Genomic DNA, 19,682 nt, shown 5'->3' with positions numbered 1-19,682 from the left:
TAAATTGAATGGATTTATTCCAAACATCACTAACTTATAAACTAAGCACAAAACATTCCAGAGTTCTAATAATGAACTCTAAAATTTGTTGAAAGTTCGGAATAATACGCACTATAGCTTTAATTTATGGCCAGCAGATAATTATGTACTTTGATTAATTACCCCAATATTTTTATGGTTCATAAAAAAATGTGGACTGGGGTCTGTGGAATTGATTTTACACCTAAGTGGGCATAACACCTATCTGAAACACATTGTCTCATGGCAAACAGACTTTTCAAGCGCAAATCCATGAAAATCAGCCATCTGTGTGATATGGGTTTCTGTAATCAGGTTGTTATATTCGTCTGCTCCGACACTCTGAGGCAGAGGAGTATTTGCTATTGAGATTAAACTCTCCCACAAGAACAGTGGTGTCTGGCTTCGAGATTTGCCTAATCATCCTGCCTATTGTGAAAGCCTCCCAGGTTGGCCTGGTGAAACAATAAGCTAACCAATGTTCTCATTTAAAAGTGAAATGTCTCCATTTCACAGCTCTGTCTTTGCTCATTCTTTTAGAAACTCAGATGGACTATCTGCTGTGGAATAGGCTATACATTATTTTTAGTGCAGCTCTTAAAAGAAAAAAAGGGGGATTAGTTTGATTACTGAGTATTTTGGGGTCAAGATCCGGGATGAAAGGACAGATTTTGTTCATGCGGCATGTCTTACATTCTATAAATAAATTTGTGTATGTAAGAGTGTAGCACCAACAACAGTCATCAGAATCTATTTATCTTTCTTTTCTTTTCTTTTGTTGCACCATTTGTGCATGATTTTTCTTTAATCAGTGTGTGTGTGTGTGTGTGTGTGTGTGTCAGAGGTGGGCTGCCCTCCAGGACGTCTGTACCGGGAGTGTGAAAGAGGAGAAGTCTGTCCATTCAGCTGTGCTCAGCTCAGTGGGATTGAAGGCTGTTACTCCGAGGGTTGTGAAGAGGGATGTCACTGTCCACCCAACACCTACCAGCACCACGGAGCCTGCCTACAGGTCACATGACTCATCATAACTGCTGAAAGTGATGTGTGAATACACAGTATGTCGTTAAAGTAACTCAGCAGGATTTTAAAAAGATTGTAAGGATATTCTTCATGCATTTAAAATAATTTATCAGTCCTGCTTGAAGAAAGAAAAAGTAATAATAATAATAATAATAATAATAATAATAATAATAAATATAGAGATATTACTACAAGTTTGTTTGGTTACTTGACTCAATGCTACTTATCAAGAATGACTTTAGTATGTTTTTGAAAGTACTTCTTGGGCTATATGACTACCATAAAATTTGCCACCATTTGATAAAATGACAGGTGGTGGTGTAGGTGGTGTATTGGTTAGCACTGTCACCTTGCACCTCCAGGGTTCGGGCTTGATTCCCAGCCAGGCTCGCTTCCCGTCTCTGTGTGCATGGAGTTTGCATGTTCAAAGACCTGCAGATTAGGCTAATTGGCGTTCCCAAATTGTCCAGAGTGTGGGAATGACAGTGTGAGTGTAAGTATGTGTGTGTGTTCTGCTATTTGGATTGGCACCCTGTCCAGGCTGTACTCCACCTTGTGAACAATATAGAAAAAAAAAAAAAAACACAGTATGTAGGTACAACAGTGGGAAGGGGAAGTCTGCACATGCCAGTTTTCCCAGTATTTTGGCCATGTAAAAATAAATATTTGACTGTACAAACACAATATACAATAGGAAATACTGTATTCTTCAGAGGTATTTAATTATGCACGGCCTCCCAGTTATATGCACATGGTAGCTTATATTTAATTGTTTCTAATTTGTGTACGGCGGAATGATATTTAATAATGGCATGTGTAATGTTTAGGAGTGTCCATGCCTGGTCGACAGTGAGCTCTTGGCCTCACTACAGAAAGTGTCTGTGACCCCAGATGTAACCCCAGATCTCTATAACATTACCGTGGGAACAGATGTCAAGTCCGGAGAAGAGCTGATGCATGAGTGTAGCTCCTGGTAAGAAAAGGTTTATTTTAACCTTATTTAAAATTACATTTGTGCTAGATTTTTAACTACTCACAGCACTCTGGAAAGAATTGCCTTGCCCATTTTCTAGTAAAAGGTGTCTTGCTTGCTGAGTGTGATTTTCTTACTCAATTACTCAATGGTAGGCTTTAATCAAATTGTTGAATAGCTATGCATTGTAGCAAAACAGGCATAAGCCTAGGGCACTTCAGTCTGAAATCAGATTCACTGCAGTGAAAGCTCTACAAAGCTCCTGTAGTGCAGTCCCAATAAATCTTTAAATTAGATTTTTTCCTTTTTCACTTTTGATCATAAGCAGACTTTGAATGCCTTTGGTGAGGATACATAATAATGAGAAAGAAATTTCAGTTTGGGAACTCCTGGAGTTTCCAAAACAATAAGTAAAAAATGTGAAGGGTTTTAAAATGCCAGTCAACAATATCTGAAATATTCCGCCTCGCCTAGAAACTGAAGAGTTTGATTTGTCAAAAATACCTCTCCGACTTCCCTCTTAGTCTGTGTGAGCATGGCCTCTGGAACTGCTCTCTCGTGCCTTGTTCTCGCGATGGTGGTCTGAGTCCTTGGGGTCCCTGGAGTCCCTGTTCAATCAGCTGTGGGGGTCTGGGACAGAAAGTGCGCAATAGAACCTGCACTAACCCAAGCCCTGCTTATGGAGGTCAAGACTGTGTTGGAGCCCTGCAGGAAACAGCGTACTGCCAGACTCCAGACTGCCCAGGTGAGCCTACTCCCATCCTCCTTTTGAAGCACGATGTCCCCCGTTTATAGTTCTTTAAAAATGTCCATAGTAATTACGCTGTGCAACATGCTTTCTAATCCTCAGGTGTCATATGAGTCTAATTTATGATCACTCTTTATTTGCAGTAGATGTGCTTCCTACAGTCGAGGCTCCTCTATCAGGTAATAATGAAGTCACAAAGTGTATGAAAAAAAATACCTTCATCTATAAAGTGTGTATTTTATTATTTTCCCCACTTTTTTACTCTGATTCAAATATGCATCTTTAAATCTACTATATTAAATGCAAATAAAAAATTTCGACAAAAAAGTACTTATATCTTAGTAATAATTCTTAAATAGTTCTTTTGACTTGATTGTGTAAAGCTGCTTTGCGACAATGTCAGTTGTTAAAAGCGCTAAACAAAAAAAATTGAATTGAATTAAATTAAAAATCGATCAGCCATAACATCATGCACAACACTGATGACCAACTATACACCAGACATCACAGCACAACTACAGAGGTCATGTGGAGACATTCCCCAAAGAACCAGCGCCGCCCTGGTGGCACAAGGGGAACCTAAACCTTATGTGGATTTACCTGTTAATGGGTTTTAATGTTATGGCTGATCGATGTAAATGAAAAATTTAATGTAGTTAAATTTAATCATCTTGAAGTATCACTCATTAAAAAACAAAAGGGTATGTCTTTTATCTAGTAGAAAAAAACACAAAAACAAAATAATGCTTTTTATATACAGTATATAATATTTATTCTAGCCTGGTTAGGGATGTGAAAAATCAGGAGCCATTTCTGGGAACACTGGTTTTAAAAGTTCTATTATAGACCTACACACACACACACACACACACACACACACACACTCCTAAGGGCAAATGCAGCATGTCCACCTACTGACTTGTATTTAGTTGTAGAAGTAACCCAAAGAACCCGGAGCAAACCTACGCAAACCAAGAGAGAACACAGGAAACTTTCCACAGACTGTAACCTGAGATGTAGCAGTGCTACAACGGACCTAATGATTATTATTTTGCATTTAATATACTGTTTATCACTTTTTGAATCAAATGTTAAAATGTAGCCCGTATAGTTCCTAACAATAATTTAAGCAAAGGCATGCTCAATAATAAACAAGTTTTTTTAAATTATGCTTTATTATGTCTCTATCTGTCTTGTCTTTAGATGAGGACTTGGGGTTCTCCATGTGGACAACATGGAGTTCCTGTTCTAAATCCTGCAATGAACCAGGCGGGCATCCTGCTCTCAAGTTTCGTCAGAGAGAGTGTATTAGTGCACTATGCACAGGACAAAGCAGACAGCAGAAAGTCTGCAACCTTCCTCAGTGTCCTGGTAAACTGTCTATGCTCTGCTCCTCACATTATAATATAATATAATATAATATTAATTAATGCCATCTTCACTGTATATGTCAAGGGTATCTCTGTGACCTTATTCCAGCTGGCGGTTTCACAAATCACACTGCAAATTTAATGATGTATTTAACCTTCGTTAATCTTTAAAGCTCTCCGTGACTCAGTAAACAGATATCCTGAAATGAGCTCTAATTTACATTTTTTTCTAAAAGCAATATTAAACTCACCTGGCTCTATTTGTTGTTGTTGTTTTTTGAGAGATGGTGGAGTGTGTGTGGATGAGGCGTGTGCCCACAGAAACTGCTCCTGGACAGAGTGGGGAGAGTGGAGTATGTGTTCACGCTCCTGTGGCGTTGGTCAGCAGCAGCGCTTCCGCAGCTTCATCGCCCCGGGGATAAATGGAACCTGGTGTCCAGACATCACCGAGGGCAATGTGGAGAACCGCTTCTGCAACATCCGCGCCTGCCGTGGTGAGACAGGCACATCAATAGCTTATTATTGTTTGATGTAGTGTTCTATTTACTTTATCTGTTAATGCAACCTTTTTTAATGTTACATTATTATATAGATTTACTAGATTTATATCCAGATTACCTTATATTTATGTATTTATAAAATATTCATCAAATTTAACGAATTTCAACATGTTGAGAATCATAGTGGTTTGTTAGTTATTAAACAACATTATCAGATCAGTGGAATAAGTAAAGATGGATGGATGGATGGATGGATGGATGGATATATGGATGGATAGATCGATCGATCATAATGTGAATCTGTGATTCATAAATTTGACTAATTGGGTTCTGCACCAAATGTACAGGGTTTAGCTTACAGTTTTTTTTTTGTTTTGTCTTTCCTCAGTGGATGGGAGCTGGTCTCGCTGGAGTCCATGGTCACATTGTGACAAGTCGTGTGGGGGTGGTCGCTCCATTCGCACTCGTTCCTGCTCCAGCCCTCCACCCAAAAACGGGGGGCTGAAATGTCTTGGAGAGAAGAACCAGGTCAAACCCTGCAACACCAAACCATGTGGTATGCCTCGCTAATTCGCTCATATACATTTTAAGGTTTTAACAGGAGGACAAAAGAAAATTTTAAATGAAGAGATATAGTTAATATACAATGTCCAATACGCAAGATAATGTGTAGTGGTGCAGTTTACTTGATTTCTCTTTATTCCAGATGAACGTGGATGCCCGCTAGGTCAGGAGTTTGTGCCCTGTGCCAATGAGTGCCCTCAGCGTTGCTCCGATCTACAGCAAGATATTCAGTGCCAGGACAATGCTGAATGCCAGCCAGGCTGCCGCTGCCCTCAGGGTAAAGGGGCGAGGATAAAACGATCTGACACACATATAATAATGTTATATTAACATATAATATGATATGATATGGGCGGTACAGTGGCTTAGTGGTTAGCTCTGTCGCCTTGCACCTCCAGGAACGAGGATTTAATTCCTGACTCAGGGTCAGTGTGCAGGGAGTTAGCATGTGCTCTCCGTCTAAAGACGTCTTTAGACTCCCACAGTCTAAAGACATACAGATTAGGTTAATTGGCTTTTCCAATTTGTTGTGTAAATGAGCGTGTGAGTGTGTATGTGTGTGTGCCCTGCGATGGATTGGCAGTATTGATGGTGACTGAGTGATGAGTGATGATATTTACATATTTTTTAGCACTTATACTATCACTAAATGTCAAGATATTAGTTTAAATGTGGAGTAACTATTGTGCATTACTAAAGCAAAACGGCCACCTTACAGCTAGTCCAGGTGTGTCAAAATGTGATTGACAGGATTAACACATTCTATATAAGTAGCTACTTTTACTTATGCATTAGTATACATGTCTGTTTGTAGGTGAGCTGCAGCAGGATGGTGTGTGTGTAAAGCTGTGGCAGTGTGACTGCATAGATGCACTCGGGCAAAGCTGGGCTGCGGGCAGCCAACACCAAGTCGACTGTAACAACTGCAGCTGCGTTGACGGAGTGCTCTCCTGCACCAACCTCACCTGTGCAGGAAAAAGCAGCTGCTCCTGGAGCTCATGGTCAAACTGGGCCTCGTGCAGTGTTACCTGTGGAGAAGGACAGAGAACACGCTTCAGGTGAGGAGTTACAGAAGGAGAAGGCGTGAACGTAGAATAATGAGGTAAAAATAATGCACCCTTGCACCTCCAGGTTCGGGTTCGATTCCCGCCTCGGAGTCTGTGTGCATGGAGTTTGCATGTTCTCCCCATGCTTGGTGGGTTTCCTCTAGGTACTCTGGTTTCCTCCCACAGTCCAAAGACATGCAGATAAGGCTAATTGGTGTTCCCAAATTGCCCCGGTCAACGTTCAGACGGACACTCACACACTATGGGCAATTTGGGAACACCAACGGTAATGGTAATCACCACTGTAGTCCCTAGTTGGACTACAGAAGTTCCTAGAAGGATGGATGGATAGACGGGCAGATACTGAAAATAGATGGATGAATGCTGAGAAATGCCTTGTCCTTTCAGGTCACTGATTCCCGAGACGCCAGATGCCGACTGTCAGTTTGAGGAAGTTCAACACAAGCCGTGCGACCCAGGTCCCTGCCCACCACTGTGTCTCCATGACAACCAGTCGCTGTCTGTTGGTGACACCTGGTTAGAAGGGGAATGTAAACAATGGTGAGTTATAAACATCTGCCTTGATTTATACACGTGATTTGATTTTCTTATTTTTGCAACTGTAATTGGATTTTGATATATGAAGTAAGAAACAGCACCCTGTAAATCAGTTCTGCATATAATGCATGAGCATGCAAGTGCCAAAGAGTCCACACTCAGGTGTACTGGGTTATATGATACTAGTTATTTTTGTATTTATGTTTTTTGTATTCAGCACATGTATTCCTGAAGGAGAATACTGCCAAGATATTTACTGTCGAGGTAGGTATAAACTGAAAAATAAATTAGTTAAAAAAAATAATAAAATCATAAATTATTTACTATCAATAGAAAGCCTTTTCTTTGGCATAGTACACAATAAACATAAATTACAATATTCTATAATTTGGTGTTCAGTTCCCCTCATTGTGTAAAAGAAAGGTTAAGAGAGCTTTTTTCCTTCTCAGTGGATGGAGGCTGGACTCCATGGTCTGCCTGGTCTCACTGTTCTGTAACATGTGGTGAAGGAAATCAGATTCGCACACGGGCTTGTGTCAACCCTCCACCACGGAACAATGGCACACACTGTCCTGGGGCAGAGAGAGAGACACAGCACTGTCACAGTGCTCCTTGCCTCGGTAACAACGTCTTCTTTACATGTGCTGTATTGACCTCAGGACTACTAAATATGGGTTTCAAATATTGATATTATTTTGATAAAGTATCATTATTTATCATTATTTTGACCACAGATCATTATCATGATTAATAGAACATTTAACCTCGATCATGATTAATGAAAAATAATTTAGTTTATGTATTTTTGTCAGCAGTTTTTGTTTTACTAAAAAGGTTAGTATTGTAAATATGCTCAACAATTAAAGCTGGCAGATTTTTTCAAATGAAAGAGTTTTCCTCCACGTTGCTTCCATGTTGCAGACTGGATGGGGTGGAGACCTTTGACTACACACATGGCAGTATGTTTTTAAGGGGAAAGTACATGAATAGTGACATTGGGGAAAGTATTAGAATTAACACATTATATATGTACATTGATGTCCTAATTGTCAGTTTTGATTAATTTGTGTTTCATTTCCCAGTCCTAGTTTATAAATGTGTTTAAATTTTATTACAATAATTCTATTAAAAACTTAAATTTACTATTTTTTTAATCATAATTTAGCATTATTTTTTTTAACTTGTACATTTAACTTGAATGGACCTTGAATTCTGATTTGAATTCATTTTTTTAGTGTATATACAGTAAGCTTTGAGTTCACTATTAAGGTGTATTTTATCAGTTATCAGAAAACAGTCCATTTTATTTATTTATAATGTAATATATATATATATGGAACAACAACAACAACAGTAATAATAATATCAATTTTGACAGTTACACGTACACTTGCACGAAACTGAATTATATCTGAATAAGGGCTATTATGATTATTATTGTTGTTGTTGTTGTTGTTCCATATTTCCTTCACTCCACATTCCTTTCAAATGATAATACACCTTGGTTTGATCTGCATGTTTATAAAGCTCCTTTCTGACAATGTTTTTTGTTCTGAGCTAAATGCATTTTATTTATATTTGACGATATTTGACATTGTCCAGTTTCATGAAAGTGACTTCTGATACTAAGTAATATCCTGATCGTGCATGTTTTTGGCAGATGACCTCTGTCCATGGTCCAGCTGGTCTGCATGCTCACGGAGCTGCGGTGCGGGAGTGGTGTCCAGGCATAGGCACTGTTTGTGTGAAGAAGCAGGTGATCATGCCTGTCCCATTTCCATAGAGAGAGAGAGGCAGAAAGAGGAGACTCGTCTGTGCTATAAGCAGCCATGCCCAGGTGAGGAAAATAAATACGGCAAAAAGAATTCAAAAGATATTTTTTTTAAGTAGGTGTATTTGATCTATTATTTGCTCTTTCCCTTTTTCACTGTCTTACAGAATGTCCCATGTCAGAGTGGAGTGAGTGGTCATTGTGTTCCTGTGTATCTCAGAGGCAGCAGCGCTATCGTGTGCCACTGTTGTTGGCCACAAGGGTGCAGCATTGCCCAGAGATTGAGAAACAGAGCAGAGCCTGCAAACCTCAAGAATGCCTGGGTGAGCCTACTGCTGTGTGTGTGTGCGTGTGTGCGTGTGTCTGTGTGTCTGTGTCTGTGTTTTACTCCGAAGAAGAGTTAAAGGTCACTAACCCTATGTCTCACCTCATTGTCCATATGGAGAGATAGATGTATCTATTGTTGTAACCTTTGCTATCAAATTCATTTGTCCTTCTTCTGTGATGTGTGTGTTAGAATGTGTGGAACCATTCCAGCCAGACTGTGGTTCCCCATGTGAGAAGCAGTGTGCATTGCAAGGGCAGGTGGACGAATGCGTGGGCCAGTCGGGATGTACAGACGGCTGTTACTGCCCTCAGGTCAGCACAAACTTTTACACCTTATGATTAAGAGGAACATCCCCATGTGTCCTTACTTAGGACGTCTTCTTATATGTTGGATTTAAAAGGTAAAAATATCCTTTTTTCTTAAGCAGTCTCTATGAATCAAATATTTTATTATGTGCTGTTCTGTAATAAAGCTCATTTATCTGAAAACTTCAAATAAAGAAATGATTCAAAAGATTTCTATGCAATTCCATTTTTTGTATAATGCATTTATAGTAAATTAAGTCAATTAAGCTCTAAATATGTATATTGTGTCCATTTAAAAACTGTTATGTTTTGTTTATGTTTAATATATATATATATAAATATAGGGTTATTGAGTACTGGTATATATATTTAAACAATATCACATAAGAAGGTGTGCTGTTGTACTGAATATCAGAATGGCTGTGAGGCAGTTATAGGCATGGAAAACAGTTTTTATTAAACAGTTCTACAAATGCTATTTATTATCAACTGATTATGATTCGTTTACATAATTAATCATTTATCTTGCTTCACAAACACACATCCTTCTGTGACTGGTGGAACTAGCTGGTGACCAAGAATTACCAAAAGCAGTTTTAGATTCTCACTGGTACTATGTAGCCAAAAAGTGAGGAGAATAAACCATGGAGGTGGTGGACCGTCCTAAAAAACATACGAGATTGACTTTATATTTCGACTTATTCTGCTATAGAATATCAGATAATTTCTGGGTTCCAAGGTTGAATCCCAAATGGGGTAAAAGGGAAAGATAGTGCACTAAGTAGGCTGTTTCTTGTTCCACACACCAAGTAGTTCCCCTGAACAGGGTTTAAAGACGGAGGGTTTAGAGACAATTTAGAATGAATTAAATTATGAGACAAAGTGCTTAAGTTAACATAACAATATTAGATTTTTTGTTGTTGCTGAAAGTGCTTTTGTGACTGAATTTGGTAGGCAGTTGCTCTCCCCTTTTTTCCAGGTATGCCGATCGTAACGACATACAGTACATTTACCCTTGCTGGCGATTAACAGTTCTTACAGATTAAGACAACTGTGACCCAGAGTGATACGTATAGCTAAAATTCACCCTATGGAATGCCTTTCATCCGATCAGATTACTTGGTTGGAACTAACTGTTATATAAAGCACCTTAGTGGGTGCACTCATAGTCTGTTGTTGTCTTTCATTGTCTATTTATCTAGTTTGCTTTAAGCTGTTTTTGCATTTTATATTTCATGTTTCCTGTATTGTTTTAGTATTTGTTTTCAACTAAAGTTTATTTTCACCTCTATCTGTCAGCTTCCATTACGTTACAGTTGCATGTTCATTCATCCATTTTGCATTCATTCATGTGCATTCACAATGTAAATAAAATTTAAAAAACACTACTCACTTAAATTATAATTAAGCATGAGCCGATGGAAAATAAGATGGTAGGCTGTGGTCCATTCTTTCTAGTGCGTAAAAAACTAAATGAAGGAATATGTTATTTAATTTGTTCATCTGCAGTAAACATCTCATTTTGGTCTGGATCTTTGCGGATTTTATGACAAAAATTTACAGTTAGAGTCAAGTTAGCATAGCCAATCAACCTACTGGGATTTTTTTTTTTTTTGAAGAAGAATCCGCACTAACTGTACAGAAATCTGGAGGTTTAGATACTGATGAATAAGCCAGAGGCAACGGAGGGGGAAACAACTCCCTGAGATGACATAAGAAAGAAACATTGAGAGGAACCAGAGACTTAAATTCATTACAGTGTATAGAAGGGCTGAAGGACTTGAGTGCAGGCGCAGATGTTGTCTGTGCTGACTTGGATTTGTATCAGACTCATTGTCTTTTGTACTTGGGCATTGGTCTCACTCAATATGGTTTTGGTTTTAACCAAACATCTGTAAAAAAATAAAAAATATATAATAAAAAATAATGTTCTTATTGTCTTTTGACAAGAAGTAATTCATTCTTTTAGAAAACAAGCCTAATCATTGGCATGATGCACTGAAATAAATTTGGTGTATTTTTTTGTTTTAGTGTTGCTTTCATTTGGATTCGATCTCGATTTGGCCATGACCCCCCTTGAAAGTTCAACAACTGCCCTTAAACCCCTGCCCTTTAACAACTGCTCTTTGTTCTGAAAATTACACACATACTGCTTCGAAATTACGTTAAAAATGTGAAGTATTGCTTCTAACTGAAGGATATCGGCTCATATTTATTTTCAAGAATGCGAAGTCCATGTCAGCCTGTCAACCCTGCTGGGTTATTTTTACCTTGACACATAGCAGGGTAATTAGGATAAACACAAGATGAGTATTTTACTTACAGTCATATTCCAGAACACAGCCTGACATTTATGCTTTTACTTGCTGCCATTAGCTTGTTAAATGATCATGAAGCTTCCTCAGAACCCCATGTTTCTTTGTATGCCTACAGGGTTTACTGCAACAGAATGGGACGTGTGTGCCTGCAGATCAGTGTGGCTGTGTTCATCTCATCCAGCAGGACACAGGATTACTTGTCCCTGTCACTGTCCCACAGGGTGGGGTGCTCAATATAGGCTGCAGCACATGGTAAGGCCATCCATATTCAGCCTTTACCTCACTTGCCCTTAAATTTAAGGGCTGAAAGAAGCCTGTTCATATATTTTTGGATATTTTTCTGTATTTCAGTTTATGCCATAATGGGTCTTTGCAGTGTGATTCTAGAGAATGTGAAGGTAAAAAAAAAGTCTATTTTTAGAAATCATCATTATACTTACTGCAAATCTATAGAGAGCCATGTTTGTTACTCACACACTTCATTACTGTCTTAGTGTCACTCAGTGAGTGGTCAGAATGGACCCCCTGCTCTCCATGTGTTCCTGCCTCCTCTCTCCTCCATTCCGATGGCGGAGGTGTCAGTAAAGGTGTAAGGATGCCTGAAACAGCACTGGTGTCAGTGCAGAGGCGCTACCGAGCATGTCTGGATGTGGACACTGGATTACCGGTCAGTGAGAGAGAGGGGGAGTGCTCCAAACCCCTGGAGGAGGAGAGGATCTGCCCCCATCCTGGTGTCTGCAAAGGTGAATAACTTTCACATTACTCATATTGTAAGTCATATACTAAAATTACTTTCAGTAAAGTACTTTCAGAGGAGTTTTTATGGAATACTCCAACAATTTCTCATGAACTCATCTGTGTTTATGAAGCACGAAATCTTAACCTGATGGTGCAATACAAGTTTTTACAATATCATATTTAAAGCAATTCTGTTACTGAAACCTTGCCTTTGATATGAGAATTAATGCAGTTTTTTAAAATATGTGTAGCAGTTTTGGAAAACCAGACTCCAGAAAATTAGAAACTAGTTTTCTGCAAAAAAAGATTTTTCCCGCCTATAACTTACCCAGATCGGCCATAACATTAAAACCGGCATGTTAGCAATGGATCCTTTGGGTGTCATGGATTGTGTGAGGGTGTGATAGGATCTCCATGGATTGGACAGGTTTGCTGGGCGCCTTCCATAGATGTTGATCATATTTAAATCTGGGGAATTTGGAGGCTGTATCAACAACCCTAAACTCTTGGATTTTCTGTGGGATTGGACCAGATGGGCTGGCCTTTGTTCCCTGTGGGCATGGATAAGCCTTGGGTGCTATTCAATTATATATCAAGTATATGTTATAAATTCAACGTTATTTAATTCACCCATAAGTGGTGTTCCAGTGCCGTGGCTGAACTTTCCACTTTCAAGTTTATGGATAGGCCGCATACTGTAGCTATTGTGTTCTGCTTTATCATAACAGGCAAATGTCAAAATTTTGCAGATGAAGTGGAAGAAGATTAGATTAAAATACCAGAACATTTCTTTTATTTATGGTCCAAGTTGCAAAACCTAAGCTAGGACGGACATTATAAAAACTATTTTGTGGCAGTGGTGTATATGGAAATTGTGCTTTCAAAAAATTTCCAACTATATCTGACATTCTTTTGCAGACCCATGTCAGTGGAGTGTGTGGGGGCCGTGGGGTGTTTGTCAGGAGCCATGTAGTGGAGGATTCCGCCAGCGTGAGCGAACAGCCCTGGCACCAACCCTTGGGCCGCAATGTACAAGACGGCAGAGCCAGACACAGAGCTGCAACACCGGCCTCTGTCCAAGTATGCACATACATTTACTTTTTACATTTACTGCACCTGGCAGACACTCTTTTCCAAAGTGACTTACATTTTATCTCATTACACATCTGAGCAGTTGAGGATTAAGGGCCCATTGTAGCCACGGCAGTGGCAAATTGGTGGTGCTTTGATTTGAACCTGGGACCTGAGCAACCTCTGGCCTCTAACGTACACATACATACACAGACATGCATGCTGTACATGGCATGTGGCAGGCGACAGGATGTGTGTATGTTAATTAAGTTCATTTACATATGTACACAGATGGGTATTTCCCTGTTAAATTGAAATATGCAATATTTTACTAAGTCTACTGTACATGTCTGCTCACAGGTGAGCGCTGTGAAGACAGGGGGCGGGTCTACGAGGCTTCCTGTGCCAATCAGTGTCCTCGCAGCTGTGCTGACCTGTGGGACCATGTGCAGTGTCTGCAAGGAGGGTGTCACCAAGGTACAGCCACCACATGTCATTATAGTAATACTAATATATTTCCATCAAACTTTAAAATTTTGCATATTTATAATTAATCCATGTTAAATTATTCTTTAATCATAACCACACACCAGGAAGCTGCACTGTAGAAGTATTTTCTGTGCTACTAGGGAATTCTTGTAGGGTCTCCAAAATTTCAGCAATAACAACATCTCTGTACAGACATGATTTTTTTTTTTGTTTCCCACAACAACAAAAAAAGTGGAGCTACAATTGATCTTTTGATTGTATCTGCAGGTTGTAGGTGTCCTGATGGTTTGTTGCTGCAGGATAGAGAGTGTGTAAAAGTGTCAGCATGTCGCTGTGGGCTTCCTACAGAGAACGGCACGCTTGAGTTTACACCTGGACAGAATGTCACAGTCGAGTGCAACACCTGGTAAGAACATACATATAGACATGCACATAATTTAATTTGGGTTAATGTTATTAACATATCACATGAGGTAATATTGGATTTGAAGGTACTAATAAACAATACCACTACTTTAATATAAAATTAAGTGAAAAACATTTAAAATATTTGAAGCTAAAATGTTTAATGTTCAATGTCCGCAGTGTGTGTGTGAATGGGTCACTTGTGTGCACGACCCGGCCCTGCCCCACATATGGGACGTGGAATTCCTGGAGTGAGTGCTCAGTGTCATGCGGGACAGGACAAAGGACACGAACACGTTCTTGCACACCGACACCTGGTGGCCCTAGCTGTGGGGAGACCATTCAGAGCCAAAACTGTACTCTGCCAGCATGTCCAGGTCAGCTTAATTAAGTATAGTTACACTACGCACAAAACCCTGTATGTCATGAGTTCTCACGCATACATCGACAGATGACAGATGTTTTTTTGGGGGGTAGAAAGAGCACACTAATACCTATCACCATGAAATAACATCTATATAAATAAAAGAAATGTTTTGTCTGTACTGTAACTTTCTCCTTCAATAATATCTTTTTGTTTTACACATTGGAGGACTCAGAACCAGTCTCATAAAATTTTCTGTCTGTTTGTATGTCTGTCTGTTTATATGTCTTTCCAACCAGAATTTGCATTTACAGCATCACGCAAAACTGCCTGGACAGAATTTAATAAACCTATGCGATACTTAGGTATTTGTCTATAGTTAAACCTGTGTCATAAATAAAATTAAAATGTTGAGTAGAAGTGAAGTCATAAGCAGTTATGTGGCAGGTTATGACACAGCATCATGCAAAACTGGCTGGACAGAATTTAATGAATATTAAATATCCGCCTAAGTAAAAGCGATGTTATAAACAGTTATATGTTATTTAATGATCTACTTTAAAATAAGCTGCTTATAAGCTACTTGCTCAATGTAAACAAACACCTGCACCAATAGATATTAATTAGAAAATCTAAACTGAATATTTTTACTGGAATTACTTAATATTTTCATTGCTGAAATAACAGCGCTGACATGGTATAAGTGAATTTTAACACACGGAATCATTTTAAGACAAAACGTAATCTTTATCCATGTACTTTTTCAATTTCTTATCTGTGATTTACTCTTCGATTACCGAACCTGGAATGTATTTGACTAACGATAAAAGAAGTACAACTTAGTGTAAACAAGGCGTAAGATACTTAACCTTACAAAAAAACCAAACAGATGCTGTATGTACATGAGCTTTAACCTAAAATAATACCGTAAACCTGATCAGCTTATTTTTAGCTTTAACCTTTGAACTATTTCTACAAACTCTTTTCCCATCAATGACGGGTAACATTTCATGCAGATGATTTGAACAAGTTTAGGTAAACAAGCCAGTTGTGACATTTAAAACTATTAATCTATTCACTGATTTATTTTAAATTTTATTTGACTTTTTATTATACTGTAGATTTACCTTTATAAAACGTTTAGCTAGAGTATTGCATTTTAAAAGCTGATGTTCTGCTCGGATTTTTGTTGTGTGCTTTTAGCTGACTGTGTGTTGAGTGAATGGTCCTCCTGGAGCGAGTGCAGTGCCTCCTGTGGTGGAGGACTATCAATGCGCAGAAAGACTATTCTACAGAAGTCTGAGCCTGGAGGAGCGGCCTGCTCGACTCCTACTGAGCAGCACACCGCCTGCAACACCAACAGCTGCCTGCCTGGTGAGACGAATGAGCTCTCTTTTATATACACTGATGCAGAGTCATGCACAGACATACACAGATACATGCACATCATCATCATCATCATCTTTGGACAATGCAACAGACCTGGTTGCTGAGTATTTATGTATCTTTATTAATTATTTCATGCTGGTCGTGGTTCCAATGGATTATGAAGGCCTATTCTTGGTACAGGAATACACACTAGATGAGATGGCAGTTCGCCACTGGACTGAATCTTTTTTTATTATTATTATTCCTTTATGCTTTTTTTTTTTATTCCTTATGTCCTTTTAAAGAAAAGGAACTCAAACGACAAGTTTCCTACACACACAAAATGAGATTCTAACATTCGTTGTAGGTGCTTATGTTTATACCTATTCCTCCTGAGCTGCATGGGCCATAAAAAACAGGCATACTCATTTCATATTTATAATGCGCCTGCTGCATTTTTATGGAAGCTTGCATCTCTGGAGAATTGTGCCATTCTAATAGATGACAGGCTTTTTTTCTTTAAAAAAATCTGTTATTTAAGACAGTAAAGTATTCCATCTCGACCATTAAGTGCAAATTACTGTATAATAGTGGTAGAATGCGAAAAAAGATTCCTAAGCACATCTTAGTAGAAATTGCTTTACGTTAAGAATCCTTTTAATCATGCTCTTGGCTTACTGGTATAAACACTGCATCTAAAATTTGGCTTAGTTCACTAATTTATTTCATGCGTGTTTTATGATTAAGGATCAGCCTTTGATAACCCTATCTGCCTTTCTATAACTGCTCCAATAAAGTGGCTTTCACCAGCACCCTATCTCTCTCATACCTTAGTAAAAATGAAGTCTGTCATCATTCTAAATTGTAGTGTTGGAGCCTAACAGACTATGATTTGACAAGCCAATTTTATAACCATAAGATTAAAAAAATGAATGTTTTCTCAAGAGTAATGGGGTTGCTGCTGGGTGATGTTCTTAACAGTGACTCAGCACAAGTTTAAATGTTAAATATTTAGCTTAGACTAGCTTAGATCTGACAGTTTTCTAATTTAAATAAGATAGCCATTGGTTAATCCAAATGACAGGATTTAACAGTAATAGCACAGTTTCTCTTAATAATGCCCCCCCCCCTCCCCCCGCCCACCCCCGCCCTCCCCCTCTCTCCCTCTTAGAGTGCCCTTCGGGGCAGGTGTTCAGTCTATGTGCAGGTTCGTGCCCGTTTTCTTGCCAGGATCTGTGGCCTGAGAGTCAGTGTGTGCCCGGACCCTGCAACCCAGGTTGCTCCTGTCCCCCTGCCATGGTAAGAACAGCCTTATACAAAATATAAATCTAATGGTACAGCTTTATACTCAGTGTGAATGCTTTAGAATGGTTTTATACTAAACTTAAAATCAACAGAACAGCTTCATACCCAACTCATATGCCTTTGAACAGCTTTTAAACTAATGCCTAACGTAACAGAACAGCTTCATACTCAACCCGACTGTAAAGTAATAGCTTTAAACTAAACCCAAATGCTTTGGAACTGCTTTATAGTCAGTTAACTCACATGTATAGCAATAGTATTGTACTTAATGCAAATGCATTGGAATAGTTCTATACTAAACCTTAGTACAGCACAGAACAGCAAGATACCAAATGCTTTGTAACAGCTCAATACATACTTTGTGCGCAATAGAACAGCTTATGCTTAATCAGAGTCCTCTACTCTACTCTAACCTTTAGCTTTATACTGACCAGGAAAAGCTTATAACACAATATTACTCCAATACAACACCTTAACACTTAACCATGCTACTTAACAACAACATACACTAGCTTAATCACATGAGTGAGTCACATTCCCAGATTAAAATTCAACACCTGTTTTTCTTCCATCTTCCAGTTTCAATGCCTATTTATTCCTTTCATTTTTAATGTGGAGTGTGTGTGTGTGTGTGTTTGGATTTCTTTGTATAAAATGCATAAATTACTGTAAAAAATGTCTTCCACCAGTGCTTATACATACCAGAAACTGTAGACTGTATTTCATTAAAAGAAATTATATATTTTCATCATGAGTGTAAACAGACGCCCACTAAACCCCAGATAAACACAGAAATGCTATTTACACTCCCACATCCTTGTTTTGAGATAAATTTACAACAGTAAAAACCCCTTACAGTACAAATGACCGTTCCATCTTTGGTCCTAGGTTATGCTTAATGGATCATGCATGCCCTACTCCGAGTGCCCTTGCTCCCCACTGTCTCTGCCACTGGGGTTGGCCAATGTCACACAGGACCCCCTGCAGGAAGAGTTTCCTCCCGGAACCATTATACCACATCTCTGCAATGCCTGGTAATGACTCTTACTCAGACACCCTCCCTTGTTTCCATTTCTTTTCCCATAGGGATAGAGACTATTTCCGAGAGTTTATCGATTTTGAATATGTGCGATATGTCATGTGGGCACTAAGAGGACATGGAGGGAGATGGGGTGAAAATGGATCAGTGTACTGACTTTATATCAAATCGTAAATGATTTTTGTACCCACATTGAGCTGGGTTATGGCAGGCTTGAGAGAAAGAGAGGCATATGGTGGCAGCATAAAATGATTGTCTCTCTCATTCAACAGTCTGGTGATTAGAGTGGTGTAATTTTGCTATAATGGATTTGTTGGGGAGTTTTGACCATTATACTTTGGCACACAAACAAAGCAATTGCAATAGTAGATTGATCTGCGTGTCTGATTTTTCTTTTTTGTGTGTGATCTCTACCTTTTGTGCATAAAGTGTATGTGAAAATGGGGTATTCAACTGTACGGAGGCGTCATGTGATGGTGAGTGTCCTTAGCTTGTCTTTTTACTACATTTTACTAACACTAGATAGACAAAAAGCTCTAACACTTGGTACAGTAGCTCAGTCAACACATTTTTAATGATAAACATCAGTGTCAGGTGTGTTTGTGCGTATATAAGGTACATAATTTTTTAGAAAGAACAGATAATGTGATAAAGACAGATATGAATAAGAGGTAAATTGTTAATTTTGTTTAGAAATTCTTCAAAAAAGATTCACAATGCATCTGAGATCAGTTGAGACAGTTGTGGTCCAACTAAAAATGGCATGACCAGGAGGTTTGCACTTTCCCGTGGACATTTACGAGCTGTGTTTATTAAAAGCCGTTTGTCAGGGTCATGGTATATAGCTATATATGCTATATGATGAAACCTATAGTAAATGAAGGTGTAAAACAAATTGGCTTTTACAAAAGACTTCAAGCACAGTACAGTGATGAGACTCCTGGCCGCATTTAAACATTTTAATGGTCCAAGTGTTTTAAAGAAGGCCATATGACTGACGATTCTGATCGAAGTGGCTCAGATCCCACTGCAATTATTCTCTGAACAGTTAGCAAGTGATCCTTGAAAATTGACGGATAACTTTTCAGCAACTTGAGAAAAAAATGCATCTTCCTGTGGGAACACCACTTACGCAGGATGACAGGAACTTGGCTGGGAGTTGCACACATTTATACTTGAGAATGTTGAACTTGAGTGATTTAAATGAGGTTAAGGAACATATAGATTTTTACACACATATATATATAATATGTATATATATATATATATATATATATATATATATAATATGTATGTATGTGTGTGTACAGTATATAATACAGTGGATGTATAGAGTGCTTACTACCTTTGCTTTAACAGTGTTGTCTAGTAATTCTACAGGCAT

The 19,682-nt window shown here is 38.7% G+C and overlaps 1 protein-coding gene across 1 annotated transcript in view; it reads left to right on the top strand.

The window, feature by feature from the left end:
- The window catches only part of sspo (SCO-spondin), a 91,677-nt gene that overhangs the window by 60,743 nt on the left and 11,252 nt on the right, over positions 1-19,682 (top strand). Inside the window, exons 77-102 of the mRNA XM_053493669.1 lie at positions 861-1,027; positions 1,866-2,011; positions 2,536-2,756; positions 2,903-2,938; positions 3,963-4,130; positions 4,414-4,623; positions 5,018-5,185; positions 5,336-5,470; positions 6,008-6,251; positions 6,648-6,800; positions 7,015-7,061; positions 7,247-7,417; positions 8,458-8,634; positions 8,736-8,891; positions 9,086-9,207; positions 11,635-11,771; positions 11,871-11,917; positions 12,014-12,262; positions 13,176-13,337; positions 13,689-13,805; positions 14,085-14,223; positions 14,403-14,599; positions 15,790-15,960; positions 17,126-17,253; positions 18,148-18,293; positions 18,728-18,774. Coding sequence (XP_053349644.1) covers positions 861-1,027; positions 1,866-2,011; positions 2,536-2,756; positions 2,903-2,938; positions 3,963-4,130; positions 4,414-4,623; positions 5,018-5,185; positions 5,336-5,470; positions 6,008-6,251; positions 6,648-6,800; positions 7,015-7,061; positions 7,247-7,417; positions 8,458-8,634; positions 8,736-8,891; positions 9,086-9,207; positions 11,635-11,771; positions 11,871-11,917; positions 12,014-12,262; positions 13,176-13,337; positions 13,689-13,805; positions 14,085-14,223; positions 14,403-14,599; positions 15,790-15,960; positions 17,126-17,253; positions 18,148-18,293; positions 18,728-18,774 — 3,861 coding nt within the window. The remainder of the gene's footprint in view (positions 1-860; positions 1,028-1,865; positions 2,012-2,535; positions 2,757-2,902; positions 2,939-3,962; positions 4,131-4,413; positions 4,624-5,017; positions 5,186-5,335; positions 5,471-6,007; positions 6,252-6,647; positions 6,801-7,014; positions 7,062-7,246; positions 7,418-8,457; positions 8,635-8,735; positions 8,892-9,085; positions 9,208-11,634; positions 11,772-11,870; positions 11,918-12,013; positions 12,263-13,175; positions 13,338-13,688; positions 13,806-14,084; positions 14,224-14,402; positions 14,600-15,789; positions 15,961-17,125; positions 17,254-18,147; positions 18,294-18,727; positions 18,775-19,682) is intronic.

Source organism: Clarias gariepinus, chromosome 4 (assembly GCF_024256425.1).
Source record: "Clarias gariepinus isolate MV-2021 ecotype Netherlands chromosome 4, CGAR_prim_01v2, whole genome shotgun sequence".
Classification (NCBI taxonomy): domain Eukaryota; kingdom Metazoa; phylum Chordata; class Actinopteri; order Siluriformes; family Clariidae; genus Clarias; species Clarias gariepinus.
This window is presented reverse-complemented; position numbering and strand designations above follow the sequence as displayed.